This window comes from Mauremys mutica, chromosome 1, assembly GCF_020497125.1.
Source record: "Mauremys mutica isolate MM-2020 ecotype Southern chromosome 1, ASM2049712v1, whole genome shotgun sequence".
NCBI classification, from domain to species: Eukaryota; Metazoa; Chordata; order Testudines; family Geoemydidae; genus Mauremys; species Mauremys mutica.
In genome coordinates this window covers 265,800,308-265,825,031 of record NC_059072.1, presented here as the reverse complement: position 1 = coordinate 265,825,031, position 24,724 = coordinate 265,800,308, and the positions used below count along the sequence as shown (strand labels likewise).

At 41.0% G+C, this 24,724-nt stretch overlaps 1 protein-coding gene across 1 annotated transcript in view; it reads right to left on the bottom strand.

Annotated features, from left to right (window-relative positions):
* DOCK9 (dedicator of cytokinesis 9) overlaps nt 1-24,724 on the bottom strand; it is a 309,382-nt gene that overhangs the window by 173,142 nt on the left and 111,516 nt on the right. The window contains exons 3-7 of the mRNA XM_045009174.1: nt 21,774-21,863; nt 20,029-20,111; nt 16,091-16,160; nt 9,476-9,571; nt 7,658-7,792 (exon numbers count right to left, since the gene is read on the bottom strand). Coding sequence (XP_044865109.1) covers nt 7,658-7,792; nt 9,476-9,571; nt 16,091-16,160; nt 20,029-20,111; nt 21,774-21,863 — 474 coding nt within the window. The remainder of the gene's footprint in view (nt 1-7,657; nt 7,793-9,475; nt 9,572-16,090; nt 16,161-20,028; nt 20,112-21,773; nt 21,864-24,724) is intronic.

Sequence of the window (24,724 nt, the reverse complement as noted above, 5' to 3'; positions counted from 1 at the left end):
CAGAAGATCCACCTGCTTGGAGTTTTTGTCCTTGGGGGTAGACTTGAATCTTCCCTGCTGGGCCCTGTTGTTTACCACCACTATGACCATTGGCCCCCAAACCTCATCGGGTGATGTGGAGCGGGAAGATGACAACTCCAACTCAGAATCAGAGCCCTAGGATCTCGGTGTACATGAGAAAGTCACACCGGGCATCACTCTGGCAGATCTGTCAGTGCCAGATCCGATTGCGCCTCCTCCACCAGGCGATTGACGAGGAGAAGTTCCCTAGCTTCCCGAGTCTGAGGTAGGAATGAGCAGCAGATGGAGCAGCTGGCTCCAACATGGGCTTCATCACGACAATAGAGACAGCACTGGTGCTTGTCAATCACAGAGAAGGAGCGCTGGCATGTAGAACACCTTTTGAACCAGCTTGCCGGGACACAGTCCCCAGGATGGTGGAGTGCCCCGCAAAAGGAAAAAAGTCCAACAGAGGAGATCTAAATGACTAAAAACTGTCAGACAACAATATACAACTAGAAAAACTATTTATAGAAAGAATGGACGAGCTCTTAGCAAGCTAAGAGCACCGAGGAGCAGCAGTTCTGATTCTAGCCATGCAGGAGTAAGAGGGAACTGGAGTGGCGTCGACCGACACAGACTCTTAAAGCCTAGGATGCATCACACGGCTGACACATGTCGCACATGCCTGTCAAGAGACACTACTACGAGCAGTTCCAGCTCTAGCACATGGCATGCATATGCACCCACATCTGGAATCCACATAGAAAAGAAGATCTAAGTTATATATTGACCTGGCTAAGTGGGATTGGAAGGACCCTATATTTGATGCAATTTGTTTCTTGGGATTAGAAGGACCCTGTATTTGCTGAAATAGGTTTTCAGTAACCACTCATCAAAGTCTAGTGTCTGGGTGCTGAGCCAAGAGCTAGAATGCCTAAGGAGACTGCATTTTTGGCTTCTTGTTAACCAGTGTGGTGAGACAGAAGTTCATTTTTGTTACTGGCTTGGTTTAATCTAATGATAGAATAACCATCGGTTTGTGGTGAGTCTGACCTATTTCTCAGAGGTCTGTCCTGAATTTGGTATTCTCAGTGGTGACTCACTGAGGCATAGTGACATAGGGTTCCCAAATTTAATTGTACCTTCATAACTTCAAGATCCAGACTTTTATGACTTATTTTACAAGCTCAAATCAGTGTGGTACCTAAAAGTCAAGTTCTGGTCTTTTCTTGTCGTACATTCCTGTTAGTAATTAAGAATTTGCAGTCCAAATTCTCAAGTGCCTTCAATTGCATCTACCCAATCTTATAGTCTTCAGAGATGTAGCACAAGTGCGACTGGCAGAATCTGCTTAATTAACAATTATGTTAATATATGAGCCAGAAGAGAATTAACTTTCTCATAGCTGTGCTGGCTCTAAAAAGTTAACAGTAAAACTTTATTTCTGTTATGAAAGTAAATAGATACAAATAGAGATAAACAGAGGCAGCAGCTCTGTTGACTAACATGCTACCATTTTTTAAAAAGTCACTTTCTTGACAATGACCACAGTTTAAGGCCACGTCCTATCCTATCCTGAGCTGTGCAGGTCACCAGGATATGAGTGAAGGAGAATAAAAATATATAAGTAGTTTCTTCCTCCTTCTTTACCAAGGATGGGGGAAGGATGCTGGGGTCCAGAGCCAGTGCAACAGCGCCCCCCTACAGATGACACCTGCCCTCTTGCAAGATGCCCTGGAATATGCCACATTTCTGGATGTGCTCTTTTGGTCTGTTTTGTGGCAAGCACTGGTAAGGGAGGGGAAGAGACATACAATGAAATAATTTGGGAGGAACTCTGAGGGGATCTTTGTAAAGATTTCAGAAACCTCTCAGTGTTTTTTAATCAGAGGGAATGACCTGGGCTTTAGTTTGCTGGGCATTAACCTAAGAGACTAAAAACAATTGACTCATTTGGATTAGATTATTTGTATGTTTATTTAAGTGGTTGAACTGCATATTATATGGACCAATAGTCCATTTGCTGCATGTCACCTATCAATATTATGTATGTACTAAAGGAATATTTCATCTCTATTCTCAACGTTTTTATACAGTTAATTGAAAAACATTGCAGCATGGGCTCACCAAGATTTTTCTCACTAATACAAGAGCTGATAAGGTTAAAGCAGTTGGAATGTGCTCCTTACAAACTTCATAAATAAAGCAAACCTGGTTTTGATTATTTTAAGTTTGGGTGTACAACTCATTTTTAAAATTTGTGTTTTGGTTGCACCCCAAAGGCCATACTCAGGATTGGGGGTCCATTGTGGAAAGCACTGTACAAACACACAGAAGGATCCAGTCCCTGCTACAAAGAATATCTGATTTGAAACAAGTACTCTGTGCCCCTATGCTACAAAGACTCTGTGTGTAAAGTTAAGCACATGCCTGAGTACTCCTATTAATTTCAATGGGACTACTCATAGTGCATTAAGTTAAACATGCAAAGGCGTCTTTGCAGGATTTGTTGCAGATAAGTTCTTTGAGTTATGAACTGTCTTTTCAGCATATGAGCATACGGTTCCTATCGAACTGAGGACATGTTCCCCAACTGGGCCTCTAGATAATACTGCAAAACAAATACTAAAATGCATCAAGTGCATACAGCAAATTATTGTAGGCAACAGGGGAGGCAGGACAAGATTAATAGTAATAAAACCATACATCTACACAGGGTCACTGTCTGCACAACCTCATGGTCCAAAATAATATGAAAGGTTTTTTTTCCTCCAGCTCCCAAAACTGCTTTTTAACTGAGCTATTGGTTGATTTCTTCCTGGCTTCTCAGCAAAAGTGGGTATTGATGAGAGATTTCATGTTTTTGATATTTTACTGTTAGTTTAGTTAGTTAGTGGCCTTTAAATCCAAAGTGCCAAGACAAATTAGTATGGATGAATGTCTTGTGAAATTTAATTGATTATAAACTTGCATGAGTCAAAAGTGCAAATCTTAAACTGGTGAATGTATGTTTTAGTCTCCCAGTAGCAAGACAATAGTTAAAGTTGTGTCAGAATTTTCTATTTTACAGTTTCTGTACCTCTGTTTCACCTTTTTACAGAAACCTTTTTTGTAAACATGCCATGAGGAATTTCCAAATTTCAGCCATTAATAATTATGTATGGCATCGTCTCCAGTGTGTATTTTGTCTGAATGTTGTTTTCAGGAAATTTGGGGAAACTGGAACACCAGAAAACCCTGATTTTTGCCTCTCCCTTCCCCCGCACACACACAATGCACAATTACTGTCCTCTGCCACTTCCTGAGCAGCAGTACTGAGACTCTCACTCCAGTTCACTGGCATTCTGGGAAGTATCACTAGGGCCAGGGTTGTCATAGCAACAGCTGACTGTGATAACTGATTTACATCAGACTACACTAACATTATTACAAAGAAAGGTCACAGGAGAACTGTCATGAAAGCATACTGTGTTTTCAGAACCTCGCACTGAACTCCTTTAGTTTGAACTGTAGTAAGTTACGTGATTTCTTTTAAAAGGGTAATTGTTTGCTACTTTCCTCAAAAAGGGTTACATGAAAATAAGAAAATTACACCTCCTTTTCATATATATTGTTTATATGCTTCTTACAAACTGGGGCTATAGCTTTTTTAATATTTACATTAAAAAAACCAGGAAATTACAGAAGTGTGTCTATTCACTCGTTACATAATTTAAAAGAATTATTATTTAGAAGTTTCAGTGAAACTGAAGTTTTGTTCATGAATATAGTTTACTTTCAAAACATTGGTCAACATGACAGTGGTAAAATAAGGAACATCACAGACAATGACAATAAAACATACATTGAAGACAAAACATTTGCAAGTGCCTTATTTAAACAGTACATATATAAAATATTTTCAATTTAAAAACTAAGAACATTCACAAATTTTGTTTAACATTAATTAAGTTTGCTTTTATTAATAAACTAAACCATAAAATCAGGAAATAATTAAAAGGTTACAAGAAACACTTGTTAAGAAATGCCAGAATGAATGTTGCCCATGCAACTTTAATTCAGCCCTGTCATAAACAGATAGTTAAGGGTTAAGGTCTCTTTTACCTGTAAAGGGTTAACATGCAGTACCTGATGACCACCTGACCAGAGGACCAATCAGAGACAAGATAATTTCAAATCTCTGTGGAGGGAAGCCTTTGTCTGTGTTCTTTGTTAGAGAGTTCTCTTTTTGGATCTAAGAGAGGCCAGTCATGTCTCCAAGTTCTCCTGGAGTAGTTTCTACTATTCAATAGTGAGTATTAATTAGAAAGGAGGATTAGTCTTATAATTTGATTTCTACATTTGCAATTGTGTGTTGCTGAAGGAATTTCTTTAATTCTGTACTGTTATTGCTTTTACTGAAAAAGAAAGGAGGGGGGATTCTCTCCAGAGATTGATAAGTTTAGACCTGTATATTGTTCCATCTTGGTTACAGAGACAGTGACTTTCTTTTTTATTCTTTAATAAATTCTTTTCTATTAAGGACTTGGTTGGTCTTTCCTTGGGTGGATTCTCAGGGAAAGAGGAGGAGGGAGGTATCCCTCTGTAGTTAAATCCCGGTATCTCTCCAAGGAAAAGGGAGGGGGGAGGAAGCAGGGGGAATGGTTTATTTCTCCTTGGTGTAAGAACTCCATGGATTTGGGGCTCTTGGGATCCCCTAGGATTTTGGGGGAAGGATTGTGTCCCAATCCATGTACCTGATTGGGTGGTGGCAGCTTTTACAAGATCTAAACTAGGATTTTTAGTTTAGAGATTAATTCATGCAGGTCCCCATATTGGAACCCAACAGCTCTAAGTGGGGGTGAGACCTATGACAAGCCCTCTTTTAAGTATGCATTATGATAATGTATTTAAAGATTTTTTTTATTTTTTTTTTTTAAAATACACACAAGACCCCTAGTTCATTCAGCGTACAGGATGGATCTACTCTGAGGATCATTCAGAGATTTGGAGTGAAGGAGTATGTTGTTTGTAGGATCCCTGCCTCTTTTGCAGAAGGTGGAAGTGAATGAGGCAGGAGACTGCAGAAAGAGAAAGGACAGCCTCATGATTAAGGCAGTTAAATGCTGCTCTGGAGACTTGGATTCTATACCTGCTCCAGCTATTGAGTTCTTACGTGATGCTGGACAAACCACTTACACCAAAATTTTCATATAGATAGTCACTTCTGTGTATAATTAAAAACTATATCAGAATGCATACACACAAGGTGGGAAATTAAGGTTGCATGGGCAATGTTCATTCAGGCATTTCCGAACTTCAGAGTGCTCATCTTTGCATCCTTTTAGTCCTTAACTTTGTATTTCCTAATTTATGATTTAGTTTATTGCTAAGAGCAACCTTAACTAAGTATTTTGTTTGTGAGACAAGGTGGATGAGGTAGTATCTTATTGGACCAACTTCTGTTGGTGAAAGAGACAAGCTTTCAAGCTTACACAGTGCTCTTCTTCAGGTCCAGGAAAAGTATTTAGTGTCACAGCTCAATACAAGGTGGAACACACTTAAGTATACAGGGTTAACATGTTGCAAGAAACCACTCAAAGTGAAGTGGGCTGTTAACACCTCTGCAATCATAGATTAACAGTGGGCTAATGGGTTGCAGATGGTTCTAATGGGCCATAATATCCAGTGTCTTTACTGAGTTTATGATTTTTAGTGTCTATAAAAGTTTTTTTCCCCCTTATGCTAGTATAACTTTTAAAAAAAAGAGTCTACAGGCTTACAACCTTAGGTGCAACAGGGAAATGGGGGAATAAAGGCAGCAAGAATATGAGAGTAACCCTTTGAACAAAAGTGCTTAAGCACTCCACAAGGAACTCCTATCCAAGGCTCCTGAAGTACAGAGATGAGACCCTGAGATAGGATTTCAAGGGAAGATACTGTAGAATGGGCAAAAGTAGAGGCTCCTCAGTCATTCACAAAAAACACAGTGAGGACCTTTGTTGGAAAAGTTCAGGAGGGAAGAGGAATTTGCTGCAGATCAAATTTCATCTTAGTTTGATTTTATGTTAGTTTCTAATGGTCAAAAACTTTATAATGGTAAATACTAATAATCTTGACTAAAGCAAGAAAAAAACTCTGCTCTCATATTTATGAACTATTTCTGTCCTTTGGAATCTAAAGATTAGGATGCTGAGATTTTTTACACACACTAACTGGGGGGCAGGACAATGCACTCAGATTTCAGTTTAAGTCACTGGGGCCAAAGAGTGAGGAACGAAAGAGTTTGGTTGAAAGGGAGGAGAAACATGTCACTTGGTGGGCAACCTTTCCTTCCCTATATTGTGTGTGCTCTTTGACACTTCCCTCTGCACAATATACATTCATGGTGAAAAATTCAAGCCCATCTGTTCCTAGTGGGCTCATGTGCCTCCTCCACTGCCAACTGCTTCCTACTGAATCTTAGTGCTCCACCATGCTATGAATTATGGAATATTCTAGACTGCACCCTGTCATCTATTTCACAGTACCATAATGAGAATCAGTGAAAGGGACTTGTTGTTTAGGGCTTCAGGCCCAGCACTGGCACAATGAGCTAGAATTTATCATCATCTTAGTCACGGGTGACAAAGAGTTACGGAAAGGCAGGGAAAGAGTGAATAAGAGGTACATTGCTAAGAGGGCATCGTGACCAGATGTCTATCTGCCATGTTCTATTTAAATTTGAACCAATCTACAGTTTCAGTAGGTTTACCCAGGACTAACTTTCTAAGCCAAGATAATATTGGTAAATCACTATATCTGATCGACTTGATGCATAAGTAATTGTGTTACAACTACAAGGCTTTTACAGACAAGTTTAAATTATCAATTTATTCAAATATTTTTTGTGCTATTTGGAAAATAATTTTGGGTGGAACTTTTTAAGCCTCTACACAAGTTTATGCAAGGAAGAAAGGAAATACATATACAAAATAATTTATAGATGTATTCTTTCCACTAAGGTTACTATGTCCAGATTTAGTAATTAATGCTAAGAGCTTAAAAACCCAGTTGTCTCCAGGTCTGCTCTGCCTAACAAAACAGATACATGCTGTACTGTAAACATATAAGACAACTCCATGAAAACAATCCTCTGGCACTTGCTACTAGCAAAACTTTTTGGCCAAAGAGTTATATCTTTTCCTTCAAACATCTATTTTTAAAAAGTAAAAAGGTCAAGTGAAAGCATCTGGAAGGGTGGCTGTGAATATGATACAACTCCCACAACTAAAATCCCACACAAGAAGCTATGCAAAACATTTTACAGCCCATGTAACTACACAAATGTAATAGAACTTAATGTTATGCTTTCATTAATTTTCCATGCTTTCTTCATGTATTTGTCTTGCAGCTTGCCTCCATGTGTTTCTTATAAACACATCGCATAAATCAGTGACTTTGTCCATTTTCAGAAACAACCACTTTGAAAATTTAAAACACAACCTACAAAATCTAACTACTTTTCTTCCTAACATGTAGTGCACCTGTCTGTTTCTGTGACTATTTAAAATGTATGCATTGTGTTTAATAATTATATCCCAGGATAATTGCGTAGATTTTTGAAAAATTCTGGTCTAAAATTCATCATCTACACACACAATATGTAAAAAACAGACTGTGCAGTTATATTTACCTGAACCACCCCCATACAAGAATCCAAAAATATTGATCCTTTTGGCTCTTTAGATATTTTCTCATCTTTGTAGAAATTGAGATTATATGATCCATCACCAAGTTGGAGTAAGTGGAAAAATCTTCTCTTAAATGACTAGTTAAAAAAAAACCAACATGTTAACAGCAGTACTATTAATTTCATATTTCAAAATTCATACACTTAAAATCCATACCATACGCCTCACTTAACGTCCTAGTTATGTTCGTGAAAAATACAACTTTAAGCAAAACAATGTTAAGTAAATTCAATCTCCCTATAAGAATTAATGTAAGGGGGGTCGGGAGGGCGCTAGGTTCCAGGGAAATTTTTTTCGCCAGACGAAAGACATTATGAATACATATACGGTATAGGTTTTAAATAATTTTAAACAAACAATATTGTACTCACCAATGATGATTGTGAAGCTCGGTTGAGGCAGGGGCGTAGCAGGGTGGGGGCGTGAGGGCTTGCCCCACTCCGCCCACCCAAGGCTCCTGCGGGGGGGCGGGATGAGGGCACGGGGGCTTGGCCATTCCACCCACCTGGCAATCCAACTGGGGAGCAGGGTTCCTGCCCGCTCCCCAGAAGGAGCCCCGGGCGGGCGGAACAGGGCAAGTCCCTGCGCCCCAATGCAGAAGCCCTGGGTGGGTGGAATGGGGCAAGCCCCCACACCCCATCTCACTCCACGCAGGAGCGCCACGTGGATGAAATGGGGTAAACCCTCGCGTGCCCACTCCACTCCCCTGCTGCAACACCTGGTGGGCAGCGCGGGGGGAGCCAAACAATGTTGTAAGGCAGGGATTGGCAACCTTTGCATGTGGCCCATCAGGGTAATCCCCTGGCGGACCACAAGACGTTTTGTTTACATTGACTGTCCGTCTGCACAGCCCCCCACAGCTCCCACTGGCCACAGTTCACCTTTCCCGGCCAATGGGAGCTGCGGGAAACCAGGGGCCAGAGGGCCGTGCCTGGTGACAGTTAACAAAACGTCTCGCAGCCTGCCAGCAAATTACCCTGATGGGCCGTGTGCCGAAGGCTGCTGACCCCTGTTATAAGGGAACATTGCAGGACTTTAAAGGAGTATGTTCTCTAATAGGTCAGCGTCCATAAATGAAACAACGTTAACTGAGAGGATGTTAAGTGAGGAGTTATTGTACTTGCTTTAATTATGTAATATACCATCAGTACCATTAAGTACACATAGCTTAAAGACAGAATTTTTTTTCTGTTTAACCTATATAAATATTACAATAAAATTACATCCATTTAATTTTCCAACAGGGGAAAGTTTCATTATACTGAAAAAATAGGGATGGGAGGGAGCAATTTATGAATGGTATCATGATATTGGTTGTAAGTTTAAAGACATTTTTAAATCAGCCCCAGCACTTAAAAACTAAACACGTATAAAACATACATTATGTTCTTGAAAAATGCAACTTTAAGCACATATAAAACACACATTATATAAATAATAATATGAATGACAATGGATTTTAAGGTTATATTCTGAAGTTACTATAGAAAGTGCATCATGGAGTTCTGAAAGTGACTGTAAAAATGACACCTACTTTCTTAGGAGACCTACTTTAAGAGTGCATGTCTTCAGGAGTCTTCTCTGCTTAATTTTATATTTTGCTACTATAAGGTAAGCAGAAGCTTCCCCTTCTTCACCCTATGTTCTTTTTAACAAAAGCAAAGTATACACATCTACTTTTCAGAGAAGAATCATACTGAAATAGTAAATATCTATAAACAGTCATCTTTTAGTGTGGCACAGGACGTTAGTAAACTTACCCTCATAGTTACACTGATTGCACTATTCATATTGCCTTTGTACAGCCATCCTTGTTTAGTTATCCCACCCTTCTGAGATCCTAGAGATGCTGCATCCTAAAACAAAATTGCACAAACTGAAACTGCTTTCCATCAACAGTTGTTGTTATAGGTTATCGTAACACTTTATGAACTTTCATATACTTTTTACAATTGAACTTACAATTAGGGTAAATCTGTAGCCCAATTATCACAACAATCTTCAAAACTCCATTTTAGGATTTTATACTGTTGCCCATTACCATTGTATCTAAGCACCTTTCACATAAAATCCATTAGCAATAGTTAAGTCCTTAGTGCATTTCATGAATCCTGATTGTTTTCTATTTGCAGGGTATAGAAACTTTGCTTGGGTAGGGTTGGGTTTTTTTTTTAATTTTAGTTTCAGGTCTAATTTGTTGTTGTTTTGGGAGGAGGGAGTGTATGTCAGTGTTGTGGAATGTTATTCTTGTTATGGTGGAAAGGTTTTGTCAAAGAGGAAGGTTTTGCAGCATTTCCTAAAGATGGTCACACCACAGATTCATTTATTTCCTCTGGAAATTCATGCCACAGGTGGATCCCCTCCACCATAAATGATTTGTCCCCAGCTTTCACACACTTTGGAACAATGAATATTGAAAGTCCAGGAGACAGGAGCATAGGATTCAAGGATTCATGGATGAAAATACGTTGTAAATGTAAATAGGGCTTGACCCATTAATTGCTTGGAAGATTATGACCCAGGACTTAAATGAATACCAGAAGGAGCATGGGCCTGATTTGTTTTCACGTAGCACAAACTGGGGGGGGAGGGGAAGAGGGAATTGGAGATATACACCTATCTCCTAGAACTGGAAGGGACCTCGAAAGGTCATCAAGTCCAGCCCCCTGCCTTCACTAGCAGGACCAAGCACTGATTTTTGCCCCAGATCCTTAAGTGGCCCCCTCAAGGATTGAACTCACAACCCTGGGTTTAGTAGGCCAATGCTCAAACCACTGAGCTATCCCTCCCTCACCAAGATGCATGTGAGAATGCCTGGAAAATTCTTCAGATATACAAAGCTTTAGGGACTGCAAACTTGAGTGTCGCAGATGACATCAGTTTTCCCAGTGTAACACAAGAGATGAGGTACCTCAGATAAACAGAACCCAAGCTATCAAGGGCTTTTGGGTTTAAAACCAAAACCTTGAATTGCACCCAAAAATTAATTTTAAAACAGAACATTCTAAGGAGCACAAATGTAACAAGCACCAAACAAGAAGCACTGTTAAATAAAGTCACTGCTAGCTGAAGCTTGAATGATCTTAAAGGGTTGCATCACTTATTAAGTTGAGATAACCCATTCTGGTAGGACAAAAGAATGAATGAATGGGGACTAGAAGGAGTAGTTTCAGCCCTCTAGAATGGCATAGAGAGGAGGAAAATACTCTTTGTAACATATTTGGATATCAAGAAGTAAGCCAGCTATCAAGTGGGCATGTGTAGCGAGGCGGCCTGGCTCCCAGCCGCACCCGAGACGGTCGAGCCAGAATGGATGCCGAAGTGGGCGGAGCCACCACCGCCTGTTCCCGCCCCCCGGAAGTCAAGGGGCGGGACAGGAAGTATAAAAGCCCAGCGCCAGCGCTCAGTTGACCGCTGGCCGCCGGAGAAGCCAGACACTGGTGCCCGAGCTCCCGCTGGGCCGAGCCTGCCCCGTGCTCGCTACCCTGAGGAGGACTGGCAGGGCCTTCCCCGCGCCCGGTATCTTGAGGAGCTGCCTGAGCTTCCCTGCACCCGGTACCCAGAGGAGCTGCCTGAGCTTCCCCTCGCCCAGTATCCTGAGGAGCAGCCTGGCTTACCCAGCGCTCCGTACCCTGAGGAGCCCATGGTGTGGGACACTGCGGAAGACGCTGGGGATACACAGGTACCAATGGAGGGGGAGATTGGAAGTGGCCCGGGGGTAGCCGACCCTAGTCTGGCTGCAGCAGACCCCGAGCCAATGTCAGTGTGTTGCGGCCAGGATCCCCACTGACACAGCAGCAGACTGACTGCCGCTGTTAGGGACCCGGGCTGGGACGCAGTGGAGTGGGTGGGCCTGCGTCCCCCCTGCCACCCTCACTCACGGGTGGCAGTCTCCCCCTCACCCCAACGCTCAGGCGTAGGAGCCTGGACTTACCTCAGTGTCTGCTCAGCCCCTGCCTAAGGGCCTGAGCCCTGAACTGTTTGCTGCCCCGCCCTGCCCAAGGGCCTGGGCTTATGTACTGAACTGTGAGTCTGCTCAGCCCCTGCCTAAGGGTCTGAGCCCTGAATTGCTTGCTGCCCCGCCCTGCCCAAGGGCCTGGGCTTCTGTATTGACTGTTTGCTCAGCTCCTGCCTAAGGGTCTGAACCCTGAACTGTAGTGTCTGGCCTGAGCCCTAAATCAAGGCGGGGTGGTAAAGTATTGACTGTTTGCTCAGCCCCTGCCTGAGAACTGGAACTCTGCTTGAAAGTAGTTTGCTGCCCCGCCCTGACTGAGGGCCGGGGGTTAGATATTGAACTGATTATTTGCTCAGCCCCTACCTGAGGGTCTGAGCCTGAAACTGTAGGGCTGTCGCCCGCCCTGAGTTAAGGCCCGGGCTAATTAGATTGTTTGTTCGCTCGGCCCCGGCCTGCGGGCCTAAGCCCTACCTTACCATTGGCGCCCTGCCCGGAGCTAGGGCCCCGGCTAAAGAGACTGATTTCCGGCTCAGCCCGACTGAGGGCCTGAGCCCCCCCGACTGTTCTTTGCCCTCTCAGACTACACCGCCGATAGCAGACACGTGTAGCGAGGCGGCCTGGCTCCCAGCCGCACCTGAGAGGGTCGAGCCCCAACACCGGACGCTTACAACATGGGATGGAAGTTTGTATATCTACAGGGGACCGTTTCAAATTAACATGGTTTAGTACCAGGGACAAAAACAGAATAATAATTATTCTTTTAAAAGCTTCATTAATGTGCATATTTATTCGGGCTAGCAGCAGCCTATACATGTGTGCCAGGAGCCACAAAAATGTGCACAGAGGGCTGCACAATTAAATCTTAAATCTTTATTAGACGAAGGTTTCTAACCATTAGAGGAGTGAAGTTCTGGAACAGCCTTCCAAGGGGAGTAGTGGGGGCAAAAGACATATCTGGCTTTAAGACTAAGCTTGATAAGTTTATGGAAGGGATGGTATGATGGGATAGCCTAATTTTGGCAACTGATCTTTGATAATCAGCACGTAAGTATGCCCAGTGATCTGTGATGGGATGTTAGATGGGATGGGATCTGAGTTACTGCAGAGAATTCTTTCCTGGGTGCTGGCAGGTGAGTCTTGCCCACATGCTCAGGGTTTAACTGATCGCCATATTTGGGGTCGGGAAGGAATTTTCCTCCAGGGCAGATTGGCAGAGGCCCTGGAGGTTTTTCGCCTTCCTCTGCAGCATGGGTCACTTGCTGGAGAATTCTCTGCAGCTTGAGGTCTTCAAACCACAATTTGAAGACTTCTATAACTCAGACATAGGTTAGGGGTTTGTTATAGAAGTGGATGGGTAAGATTCTGTGGCCTGCTTTGTGCAGGAGGTCAGACTAGATGATCATAATGGTCCCTTCTGACCTTAAAGTCTATGAGTCTATAAATGCCAGTCAGCATGGTTTTATGGTGGTGGTAGTCCAACAGTCCCACAAAGGACTACTGTTCTCTGTGGGTAGGCCTCAATTCTTTCCTTGTCTCACTGAGGAGCCTGCTTGCTCCTGGTCAGGCCCCTAGTCCCAGTCACCACTAGCCTGTTGGGTCGTAGGAGATTTACCATCAAATGTTAACATTCAGTAGCCCGACTCAAAATCTGGTAATTCCCTGTCCACTGCTTTGAAAAGTACTTGGGTATCTCAGCACTAGTATGTTATAAATACCTCAGTAAGTCATCTGGGGAACACTGTTTCCAACTACAAGCTCCCTCTTTTCTCTGGCACAAATTAAAAGAGAAGGGGTATCTAAGGGCTTGTCTACATTTGAAATGATACAGCAGTGTAGCTGCATCACTGTAGCACTTCAGTGTAGGCACTACATATGCCAACGGGAGGGATTCTCCAATCAGCAGAGGTAATCCATCTCCCTGAGATTCAGAATTCTTCCATCAACCTACCACTGTCTACACCAGGGGCTAGGTCAGTTTAACTGCAGCACTCAGGGGTGTGGATTTTTCACACCCATGAGCAACTTAGGTGAGTTGACCTAACTTTTCAGTGTAGACCAGGCCTAAATTCTGACCTAAAACAACTTTGTTTTTCTAGTTCCAGGCCTCTGTTGAGCTGAGTTTGCCAATTCTGCTGAACTGTGAATATCTTTCTGGTAGAAACGGAATTATTGCGTTCACCTAGTCCATCATTTGAAAGTTTGAACTCAAGTCTCCAGAGGAGAAAAGCCAATGAACTTTTACACTGCTCCATCTGTTAATTCAAAGGAAGGCAAAGTCCCTGGCCAACAGCACAATGCTTTTGCATTGAAAATTCGCTTCCTGTTTCCTACAGATTATAGGCTCATTTCCCCATTTGTATTGTTGTTGCATGCTAGGTTTTTGTTTTCAATGATTTTTCCACAATAAGATCCAAAGCCTACTCCTGAACAGATTACTGTTCCAACAATCACCTACACACTAACTTCATTCCTCACTCTCAGGCTGATTTTAAAATTCACCTACATCAAACAGCATTTGCCATATGTTGGCCCAATTGCTTGAATTATCCAAATCCTTTTATTACAACAACATGTGAATTTTTTTTTTCAAATTTGATGACACTGATACTTATTTGCTCTTCGTTCAATTTTTCCATTATCTGCAAACTTAATAATTTTGTTTTATACATGCCCTGTAAAATGATTTTTAGATACAAAGCAACTTTTTTTTTACCCACAAAAAAGCCTGACAGTCCAAAAGAAGAAAAACCTCTTGCTCTATTTGGTCAGTTTTATCCACGAAGTTGTGTATCATTTGGCACTTTTTTTAAGTGCCACTGAAGTCATTTTTTCTGGATTTCTTTTCCTATTACTATTGTTTGTAGAGGCATTTATGTATAAATAGACATCTTTTATAGTGACTGCCATTCCAAATTTTATTATACTCCAGTATTTGAGTTCTGGTATTTTTCCTTCACCTGTTTAACTTTAGTAGGAAATACTGTAACAACTGCAGCAAAGTTTATTTTTTCTTATTCACACTAGGCTCCTTCGCCACCTGATTCATTTAATGGTATCTAAACAGCTTTTGTGGTGATGAGCTGTGATATCAGAAATGCTAGACTTCAGAAATAATAATATTTAGGTCTTATCTCATCTCAAAGAATTCTAAAAAATATTCCCATTTTACAGATGGGGAAACTTGAGCACAGTTAAGTGACGTGACTTGGCCTAGGTCATGAAACATATCAGTGCTGAAGCAGGAATGGACTTCAAATCTTCTCATCCAGTGTCCTATCTACTGAACCATTATGCTTGGATTATTGCACCACTGAGTCAATCAAAGACTGGTTATATTTTACACACATAATTAGTGACTATGAGTATTTTGGAGATTAAAAAACACTATGTAAGTAGTGAGCATTACTATCAGCATTACTTATATAAGAAATACAAAATTGAGTTAGCTTACTTGAAGGCTTTCGCAGTACTATAAGGGATTTGAAATATTTGTGAGATAAGAAGGCATCAGCCTCAACATTCAATCCCTTGTTCTAAAATATACCACGGTAAAAACTATGTAGTGCAAACAGTCAACAGAAAGAGTTTGTTTGTTGAAAAACATATTTTGAAGTTTGAAACCTTTAAACCAGTTGGCAGTACTGAAATCACTGTTCTCAGGAAGCAGAGGATTGGAAGAAAAATAAGTAAAAAGGTTTCAGCCACTTTTGATTAGTTCCTGCTTTCTCTGACATTCTCAGAGCTGGTCTACATACAGACTTACACCAAAATAACTAAATATTTTTAATCTTTGTTTTGTTTTGTTACTCTGGTGCAAGTGTGTGTGCGTGTGCGTGCGTGTGCGTGTGTGTGTGGACATTCTTATTTTGGAATAAAACTTTTCTATTCCCACTTTGCTTCAGTTGTAAGTTAAACTGAAATGGAACATTTATTCCAAAATGAGTGTTCAGACACACAATTGCATGAATGCAAATATGAATTAAGAACAGTTTAGTTATTTTGGTGCAAGTTTGTGTGTAAACCAGCCCTCACCAGTTATAATCCCCTCACCTCCAACATAAACCCATTCTCTCTGCTATCAGAATTTCTCCTCCATACGTATGACAGACATTGGGAACACAAGACTAGTTAAAAACCAGCATCCAGTGCACTTATAGATTTCCCACTTCCAAACCTTTTTAATGTCTAAAGTGACTATTCAACTTGCATCTGAAGAAGTGGGTATTCACCCACGAAAGCTCATGCTGCAAAACGTCTGTTAGTCTATAAGATGCCACAGGATTCTTTGCCAGACTAACTCGGCTACCCCTCTGATACTATTCAATTAAATCTGTTTTTACTCGATATAAACATTTAAGAGAGACTATTTCTAATGAAATAATCTTACAGAATTGAAAGAAATAGATTATTATCTGCTCACCTCATCTTTATCTGCTTCTTCATCAACTTCATATACATGAACTGGAAGTTTCTCTGATTTGGTCCCTTTACTAAAGAAGAAAGAAAAATTCTTAATACTCAGATATTTTGTGATCACTTACATGTTCATTCAGTATCTAATCTTTTACAATTATTCTGAAAGGAAAATATAAATCACACTATTAATAGGCAGTAATACGTGGTCCTTGGTGGAATAGAATTCACCTAGCCATTTTCTACAGTTGCATCTTCTGCCCTCTGCACAGACTTCTTATTGGCCAGAGGAGAGCTGCCTTAGAATGAGTAAGTGCTCTTCTCCTGCTGCACCATAATTTTCCCTTCTATTCCCCTCTGTGCTGGGAACAGGATTTAGGACAAACAGTCAGTCCTTAACTTTGAGATACTGTATTTGCATTTAATTTCTGAACATATGTTATACTGATTAGTCATTGAGTTTTTAATTTGGGTCAAGCAAGAACCACATTTGAGTTTCCACAAGTTCCACTATGTTGTGTTGCAACGTTGGGGGCAGTCAGTCTTTGGTGGGTGGGGGTAGAGTATATTTATTCAGTTGTTGGGGTCAAGACTGCAGGTGGGGAGGAGCATATTGTGACAGATATGCATGCAGTGCTTTTAGGGACCATACTGTATTAAGTTTATGAATGTTTTATGTACCATTGTGGGCTAGGGACTGTATACGACTCAATAAGGGGAGGGTTACCACAGCTCCTCCAGGAACTAAAATCACTGGGGGGTAATTACTGCAGTTCCCAAGATTGTGAACAGCGCTAGGGAAGTACCAGTCCCCAGGGTGGTTTGCATATACTGGTTTAAAGCAATCCCAGAGGAGAGGCAAGAGACAAAGAATGAACTTCAGTTATAACGACTGAGTTTAAACAGACTTAGGGATTTAAGCAGACTGGCTTGTGGGCGCATCACAGTGAACTGTGCGGGAGGAACTGCAGCCAAAAACTCCAGTCTGGAGAGAAAGGACACAGGTCCTTGCCCAGAGAGAGGTGAAGGCTAAAGGCTTGAAACCTGAACAGCATTCCTACAGCAGACAATGGAGGGGGGTCAAAGGTGCAGTTACCCCCAAACTGGAACATATTTTCCAGAATAGTGAGATTCCATGTGTAACTGGGACTAAGCCCTGGTCTACACACAGCCCCTGGTTCGAACTAGGGTACGCGAATTCAGCTACGTGAATAACGTAGCTGAATTTGAACTACCCTAGTTCGAATGACTTACCGTCCAGACGCCGCGGAAGCGAACTCCGCGGCTCCAAGGTCGACTCCGGCAACTCCTCCTGCCGCGGTGGAGTACCGGAGTCGACCGCGGCGCTTCCGGAGTTCGAACTATCGCGTCTAGATCAGACGCGATAGTTCGAACTCCGAGAAGTCGAACTCGCCGCGTCGACCCGGCGGGTAAGTATAGACGTGGCCTAAGACTGCTGGAGACTGCCTAAGTCTGTCTCAGTGACAGCTCGAACACTCTCTGAGGGTCACAGAATCACAGAATATCAGGGTTGGAAGGGACCTCAGGGGGTCATCTAGTCCAACCCCCTGCTCAAAGCAGGACCAATTCCCAATTCCACAGTTTGGTGCAAACCACATGTCCAAGGTTCGGTGGGTTGCATGGTTTCTCCAGCGGCAGAAGATTTGACCTGGGGATCTGCCAATCCGGAGAACAGAATGATGGCCAGGCCAAGCAGCTACAGCCACCCTTTGCTGCCAAGATTAAATTCATTCTCATTCTTCATTTATTTAATTAAAAAATAATAATATAATGTTTTAGCCATTGCACCATAAGCTATCAGGTTGAGTTGGCTTTTTGGGAATCCCCAAGGGAAACCAGGCAAGAAACATTCAACAATTTTCATACAGAAGCACTTAATTAAAAAGACTGAATAAATTATCTGTCATTTGACAATTCAGTTTGTTACAGTAAAAATAAAAGTCCTGAACACAGATTTAAAAGGTTGGAGGCTTTCAAACTGAAATTATCAATCAATATAAACATTAGAGATTAAAAAGACCAATGATTTATCAAATATTGTGAAGGTGATTATACTGATCACATTTGATTAATTTGAGATCAAGTATTTGGCAACATCTGAAAAATGACAATGCTAGAAGGAAAAGTTATGGGAAGAGAACTAAAAAAGGCAACAGAAAAGCTACCTAGGTACATGAAGTAGTGGTTGAAGCCATACAAGTAGAAAAAAAACCCATGATGAATAAAGTGAATTTGCAGTACAAAAGGGACCTAGAGCTGGGGAGGAGAAGGATAATTCAGATACATCATCATCTGTCCAGAGGCATTAATTTTTAAATTATTTCCTACATTAAAAAAGGACACAGAATTTCTAGCTCAATTTTGAATTGAAGTTCTTTTCTCCTTAAAATTTTTTTTTTTAAAAGGTAACCCTTGCATTTTCAAAGAAAACATTCAAAATTTGAGCCAATTTAGTACTTAGAGAAAAACCTAGTAGACCCTTCTTGCCAACAAATTGAAAAGCATCTTCTAGGGAACTGAATCCCTTTATTCACCTCAACATGTTAACTCTGAGGTCTAAGAGCAAAATTTTAACTGTAAAAATATTCAGCAATTTCACTGATAATTTTAGAGGGAATATTCGGCTCACATGCTTTTGCACTGTTTTCATCTGCAGCAATAGATAGTGGGACAAAATTGGGAAAGGGAAAAGGTGGCAGTTGGTTGATGTCAAGGGTTGCAGAGGTAGAAGAACTAGCAATTCAAGCCACACAAAATATAAAAATAAAACGTTTAAGCCACATCCACCTGTGCCCAAAACATGAAAGGAAGGAAGATCCTTTCACCAATGCCAATAGTAACCCTCGGGCGACAAAAACCATGAATCACCTCCTATATCTTTCCATTTGCCAAAAGCTTCCCTCTGACAACTTATACAGCTTAGTTGTGGTGTTGTCAATACAAAAAAATTCTGTGGCATATTGAAAATACTGGGTCAACAAAAAAAAGTATATAACAAAAGAAATATTGTACAAGTTGTATTATTCATTTTCATAGTTAATTCAATAAAAAAACCTTCATTTTCATCTATTTGAAGTGACATGTTTCTCTAATAATTCAGCACCGGACGACTTCAGAAAAGGAGATACTTGCTGCAGAATTTAGGTCCAGTAGTTGACATAGGCACATGGCCTCATCAGTTACCTCCTTTTAAATGGTTCAGGACCTGTGAGGCATGCAACATCTGTGAGGCTCTCCACAGGCAATTTCATGAAGAGAAATTGATCTCTTTACTTTAAACTTACATCCTATAAAATATGAGTGCCCACCACAAAGATGGAAAAAGACAAATCCTAGTGTCAGAAAAGCAATGCCTGTCTTTCATTAATACTCCTTTCCATGCAGACTTCAAACATCTTTTGTCTGTTTTTTTAAGTGCTGTGTATTCTTACACTGCTCTATAAATATAAAATAATTGCATTCATTCTCTCTGTTAAAATCGTGTGTGTGTGTGTTTATGTAAAGGTTCTGTGCCAAACTTGTGGAAAGTTGTTGAAGCTGCCATCAATGCTGAAAAGACTGTATATTGGCATAGCAACATAAAACAACTCTTACCATATTTTAATTATCAGTTTTATTTTTACATGATCAATAATCCAAGTTCTTCTTCTGGTTATCCCACAATTACCAAGGCAGCTTTATTATGATAGTTTTTCAGATATCAATTCAACAGCTTTTATATCTTCAAAAGGCTAAGAAAAATTAACCAATATGAATTCTATCCTGAAAACCTCAGGGTACAGTACAGAGTATTAACACTGGTAGGCTAGATCTGAGGTTCTATATTACATGAAATGACTTTTTTATGACCCAATACGTCATAAAAAATATATATAAAGTTCTTCTGCATCTTCAAAATCTAACAGTATCAGATAATTTACTCACTTTGGAAGCTGTCGAAACTCTCCTGAGTAGTCTTCATATTTATAATTAACAACATGCCAGTCTGAGTTGTAGGTTTTGATGCACTATTTCAATGGAAACAAATGTCACAATACATCAAATTAAGTAAGTTTAGCTGAAAGCACTCCCTAAATACATGTAACGGCTCTCTTACATTACAGTTGTTTGTGAACTATTATAGTTACCTGGAAAGCATTGCAAGTTCAAATGCATTATAAATGTTTATTCTGTGAATGTCACATTTTGTTTCTTTTGTTAAACACCTTACCAGCATGGTGAATGTTCAGATTCAGAAGCTGAACAAGTGTGTTTATGTCAAATGAACTAGTTGTTGGAAACAAATGCTAAAAGCATAAGGAATTTATAAATTCAGAAAATGATAGACTAGTCATCTGAAATAAAAACATCACCTCCTAGTTCCTGAGAAGCAAAGAAGCTAAATGTATGTGGAAACAATATGATAAAATGTCTGGAGTATATTTATCCTAAAAATATAGATGTACTATCAAAATAGCAGGATCAACTTAGTACTTTCTATCCTGGAAGAACTAAAATCTAAAGTTATGACTGTAAGTATTCAATTTTATATTTTTAGCCCAACTATAAGAATGTTTTGAATCTAAACTGCATGCTTGCAGCTGTTGAAAAGCAATTATGTCATTCTGTTCTGGACTAGATCACAGGAAGTATCATTTTACTCCACCCATGTTGCTGTAACTAACAGACAAATTTATCTTGGCTTTAGCAGAAGTAGCATAAAAAACATTCAAGTATCTTGCAAGAGACAATATTATACAATACTTGACATTTTTAGACATCATATGAACACACACACAAATACACTCCATCATATTTCCAACGCATTGGTATACATACTTTGTAAAGTACAAAGTCAACATTTACTAGGCAATAATTTTTAAAGTGTGTATAAATTAGATATTTCATTAAAATTTATGATTTAACTCATGCACACCAGCCCCCACTGTCAAATATACTCTACAGTGACATACTCCATACATAAGTCTCATTTGTAAAGCACAGAAGTTATAAATAGCTGACACAGACCCAAAATATTCAGACCTTGGGGACAAAACACAAAGGTTTGTGAGGGCTTGTCTGTGCCCTGAACTTGTTCCTAAAACAGTACAATTACCGCCAATTTTTCTGTGATATAAATACTTGAAAACTGGTCTCACCAGTGGCAAGTAAAGTTCCTTCTGGTCAACAAGTGAAAGTCATCAGCAACAAAGTGAAATTAACCAGACTCTGGTCAGCTCCATAGTTCCCGTCCCAATGTTATTCTGAAGCAGCAACACTGACCAGAATCCTGCAATTTTCACTTTGCTGTGGATGGGAAAACTGTGAGGAGCTACACAGTGGTGACACAGAAGGGAGGAAGGTAAAAGCCTTCAACAACCCAAAAGAGCCAAGAGAGGAAACAGAGTAAGAAGTTTCAAACTCCTATTAGCCATACCTGATATGAAAGATTGTTCCCATGTAAGATGCTAGGACATCACCCCTCATTTCCAGCAGCTAAGAGAGGGATCACTGTGTTTCTGCCTTTAAACCCATCTGTGGACTCCTCCTGTCTTTTTTAACAACTAGATGCCAATAAGTGGTAAATTTTTTCAGCCCTATTGAAATTTAATCTACGGAAGCAAGTAGACAACTAAACTATTTAGTTAGACGTGCACACCACACACACACACACACACAAATAATGTTACCTCAGTTACAAACAAGCTTTGAGCTTCCTTTTCTGCATTTTCAGGAACAGTAGAGCATATATATCGACCCTGACGTTTCAATAATGTTGTCTGTTGATGACAAAAAATAGTCTGAGAACTTCAATCAAATAAAAGACAAGTAAGACGTAGTGAAATCCAGTCCCCGTCACTCTAAATTATATTGACAAAATGAGTTGAAGCACAAAAGATAAAATTCCCTGAACAATAAAGCACCTTTATACCAATATACCTAAAATGTGCTGAAGCAGTGAAACTGCTAATAATGTTGATATTGAAAGTACTGTCTCTGGGAATCTGACTTAGAACCCATTAAGATGAATGAGGCACTTAATGCCTCAGTCATTTTGTGGGGTTCTGCAAATGCAGATACACATTTACACAAATTTTTTTTTGAGGATCTCTCAGTAACCATAACAATGAGACAGTGTTTGGGGGGGGGGGGTTGGGTTAAATGAAAGCTTAGATTTTGGAGAACAAAAAAGAAGCATGTATCTCCACACGGCATTTCAATCTGACCTCTGGTCTCAAATCTTGATTTGAATTCTGAAGTGGAATCCAACCAACCACAAGTACCTCTTACCAAAAACAGAGCAAAGACTCTGTAGAGGAATAATATGGCACAGAGAACTGTCTTAAAACCTATAATGAAAAGCAATATTTGATTTTTTATCTATTAACATTAAGTAACTAAAGTGTGGATAGGAATTGATTGTTACTGTAATTGTTTAATGGACAATATCATTTGCTTCCCTGAACATGGACTGCATTTCTTTTTCTGTTTGTGGTTTTACTGGATTTGTTTGTTTTGGTTTTAAAAGAAACTGAGAATAATTATAAGCCAAACAGAAAGCCCATTGAAACTGTCCCATTTACTTCTATGGGCTTTGGATCAGTACCACAGTTCCGGAAGAATAGAAGATTATCAGACATACTTTGAATAATTTCTAAGAGAGGTTAAATCTACTGTGTTAATGGTACAGATGGACTGAGGCAACAACTATTACAGCCAAAATTTGGCCTTTGCCAAAAAAAAAAAAAAGAATGGTTTACAAAACTACCTAAGTATCAGAGGGGTAGCCGTGTTAGTCTGGATCTGTAAAAGCAGCAAAGAGTCCTGTGGCACCTTATAGACTAACAGACGTATTGGTAGGTGCCACAGGACTCTTTGCTGCTTTTATAAAACTACCTAAAACACTTTCTATTTTGGGGATGGGGGGGGAAATATATGTATTTTACATTCACATGGCACTACTGGGCTCACATAGCAATGGTCACACTGGGTCAGACTAATGGTCTACCTAGCCCAGTATCCTGTTTTATGATAGTAGCCTATGTCAGATGCTTCAGAGGGAATTAACAAAACATGGCAATTATCAAGTGATCCATTCCCTGGCATCCAATCCCAGCTTCTGGTAGTCAGAGGCTTAGAGACACCCAGAGCATGCAGTTGGGAGAGGGATAGCTCAGTGGTTTGAGCACTGGCCTGCTAAACTTAAAGTTATGAGTTCAATCCTTGAGGGGGCCATTTAGTGAAGGTAGGGGGCTGGACTCAATGACCTTTCAGGGTCCCTTCCAGTTCTATGAGATAGGTATAACCATCTTGGATAAAAGCCATTGATGGTCATATTGTCCATTAATTTATCTAATTTTTTTTAAGCCAGTTATACTTTCAGCTTCACAAAATCCCTTGGCAATGAGTTCCACAGGTTGACTGTGTTGTATGATGAAGTATTCCTTATGTTTGTTTTAGGCCTGCTGCCTATTAATTTTATTGAGTGACCCCTGGTTCATGTGTTATGTGAAGGGGTAAACATCACTTTCTTTTTGACCTCCACACCATTCATGATTTTATTGACCTCCATTATAACACCACCACCCTTGGACTGTTAAGCTTAGAAACAAAATGACTAAGTCTTTTAATCTCTCCTCATATGGAAGCTGTTCCATACCTTTAATCGTTTCTGTTGCCTATGTATTTTTTCCAGTTCTAATATATTGTTTTAGATAACAGGTGATGTGATATGATCTATAAGCCCCACACTGGGAAACCAAGGGTTAAACAGGAAACTCTGGGCTCAAAAGGCCCCCACCAAGCCACACCTGCTGGATATGCGCACAAAGCTCAAAAGGCAGCGGCCCAGGCCAGTCATCACAGACAGAGCAAGGGAGCAGTCCTATGCTGTTAGCTCCTGCAGAGAGGCTGCAGGAGCTCCAGTTTGCCTGGAGCTGACCCCACTTTGGCAGACAGATGCCAAAGGCACCATTGAGACCGGGAACAGTAGGCTGCAACTGATGGGGAAGAGCTTCCGGATATCTACTAAGGAGAATCAGGGGCGGCTCTAGCAATTTCGCCACCCCAAGCACGGCGGCACGCTGCAGGGGGCGCTCTGGCGGTTGCCGGTCCCGCGGCTCTGGTGGACCTCCTGCAGCCATGCGCCTGCGGGAGGTCCACAGGAGCCGCCTGCCGCCCTCCCGGCGACAGGCAGAGTGCCCCCCGCGGCATGCTGCCCCAAGCATGCGCTTGGCGCGCTGCGGTCTGGAGCCGGCCCTGAGGAGAATCCCCATACTTGGTGAGTCCATAAGCAGAGTCTGCAGTAACTTTGGAGGAGCAGAGGCTGTGGTAGGAAATAACCCAGGGAGCAGGTTTGGCAGGCGTCCACCTCAGGCTGCATATTTAACTGCCAATCACAAGACCCTGGGTCGGAACCCAGTAGAGCAGGGTGGGTCTGGGTTCCCCTACCACCAGCCCCACAGACTCATCACCGGGTAGAGCAGCTGGGCTCAGACACTAATCCCCTCAACAGGCAACCAGAACTGCATGCAGTATTCAAACTGTGGGAATACCATGGATTTACATTGTGCCATTATGATATTTTCTGTCTTATCATCTATCCCTTTCCTAATGGTTCCTAACATTGCTAGGTTTGTTT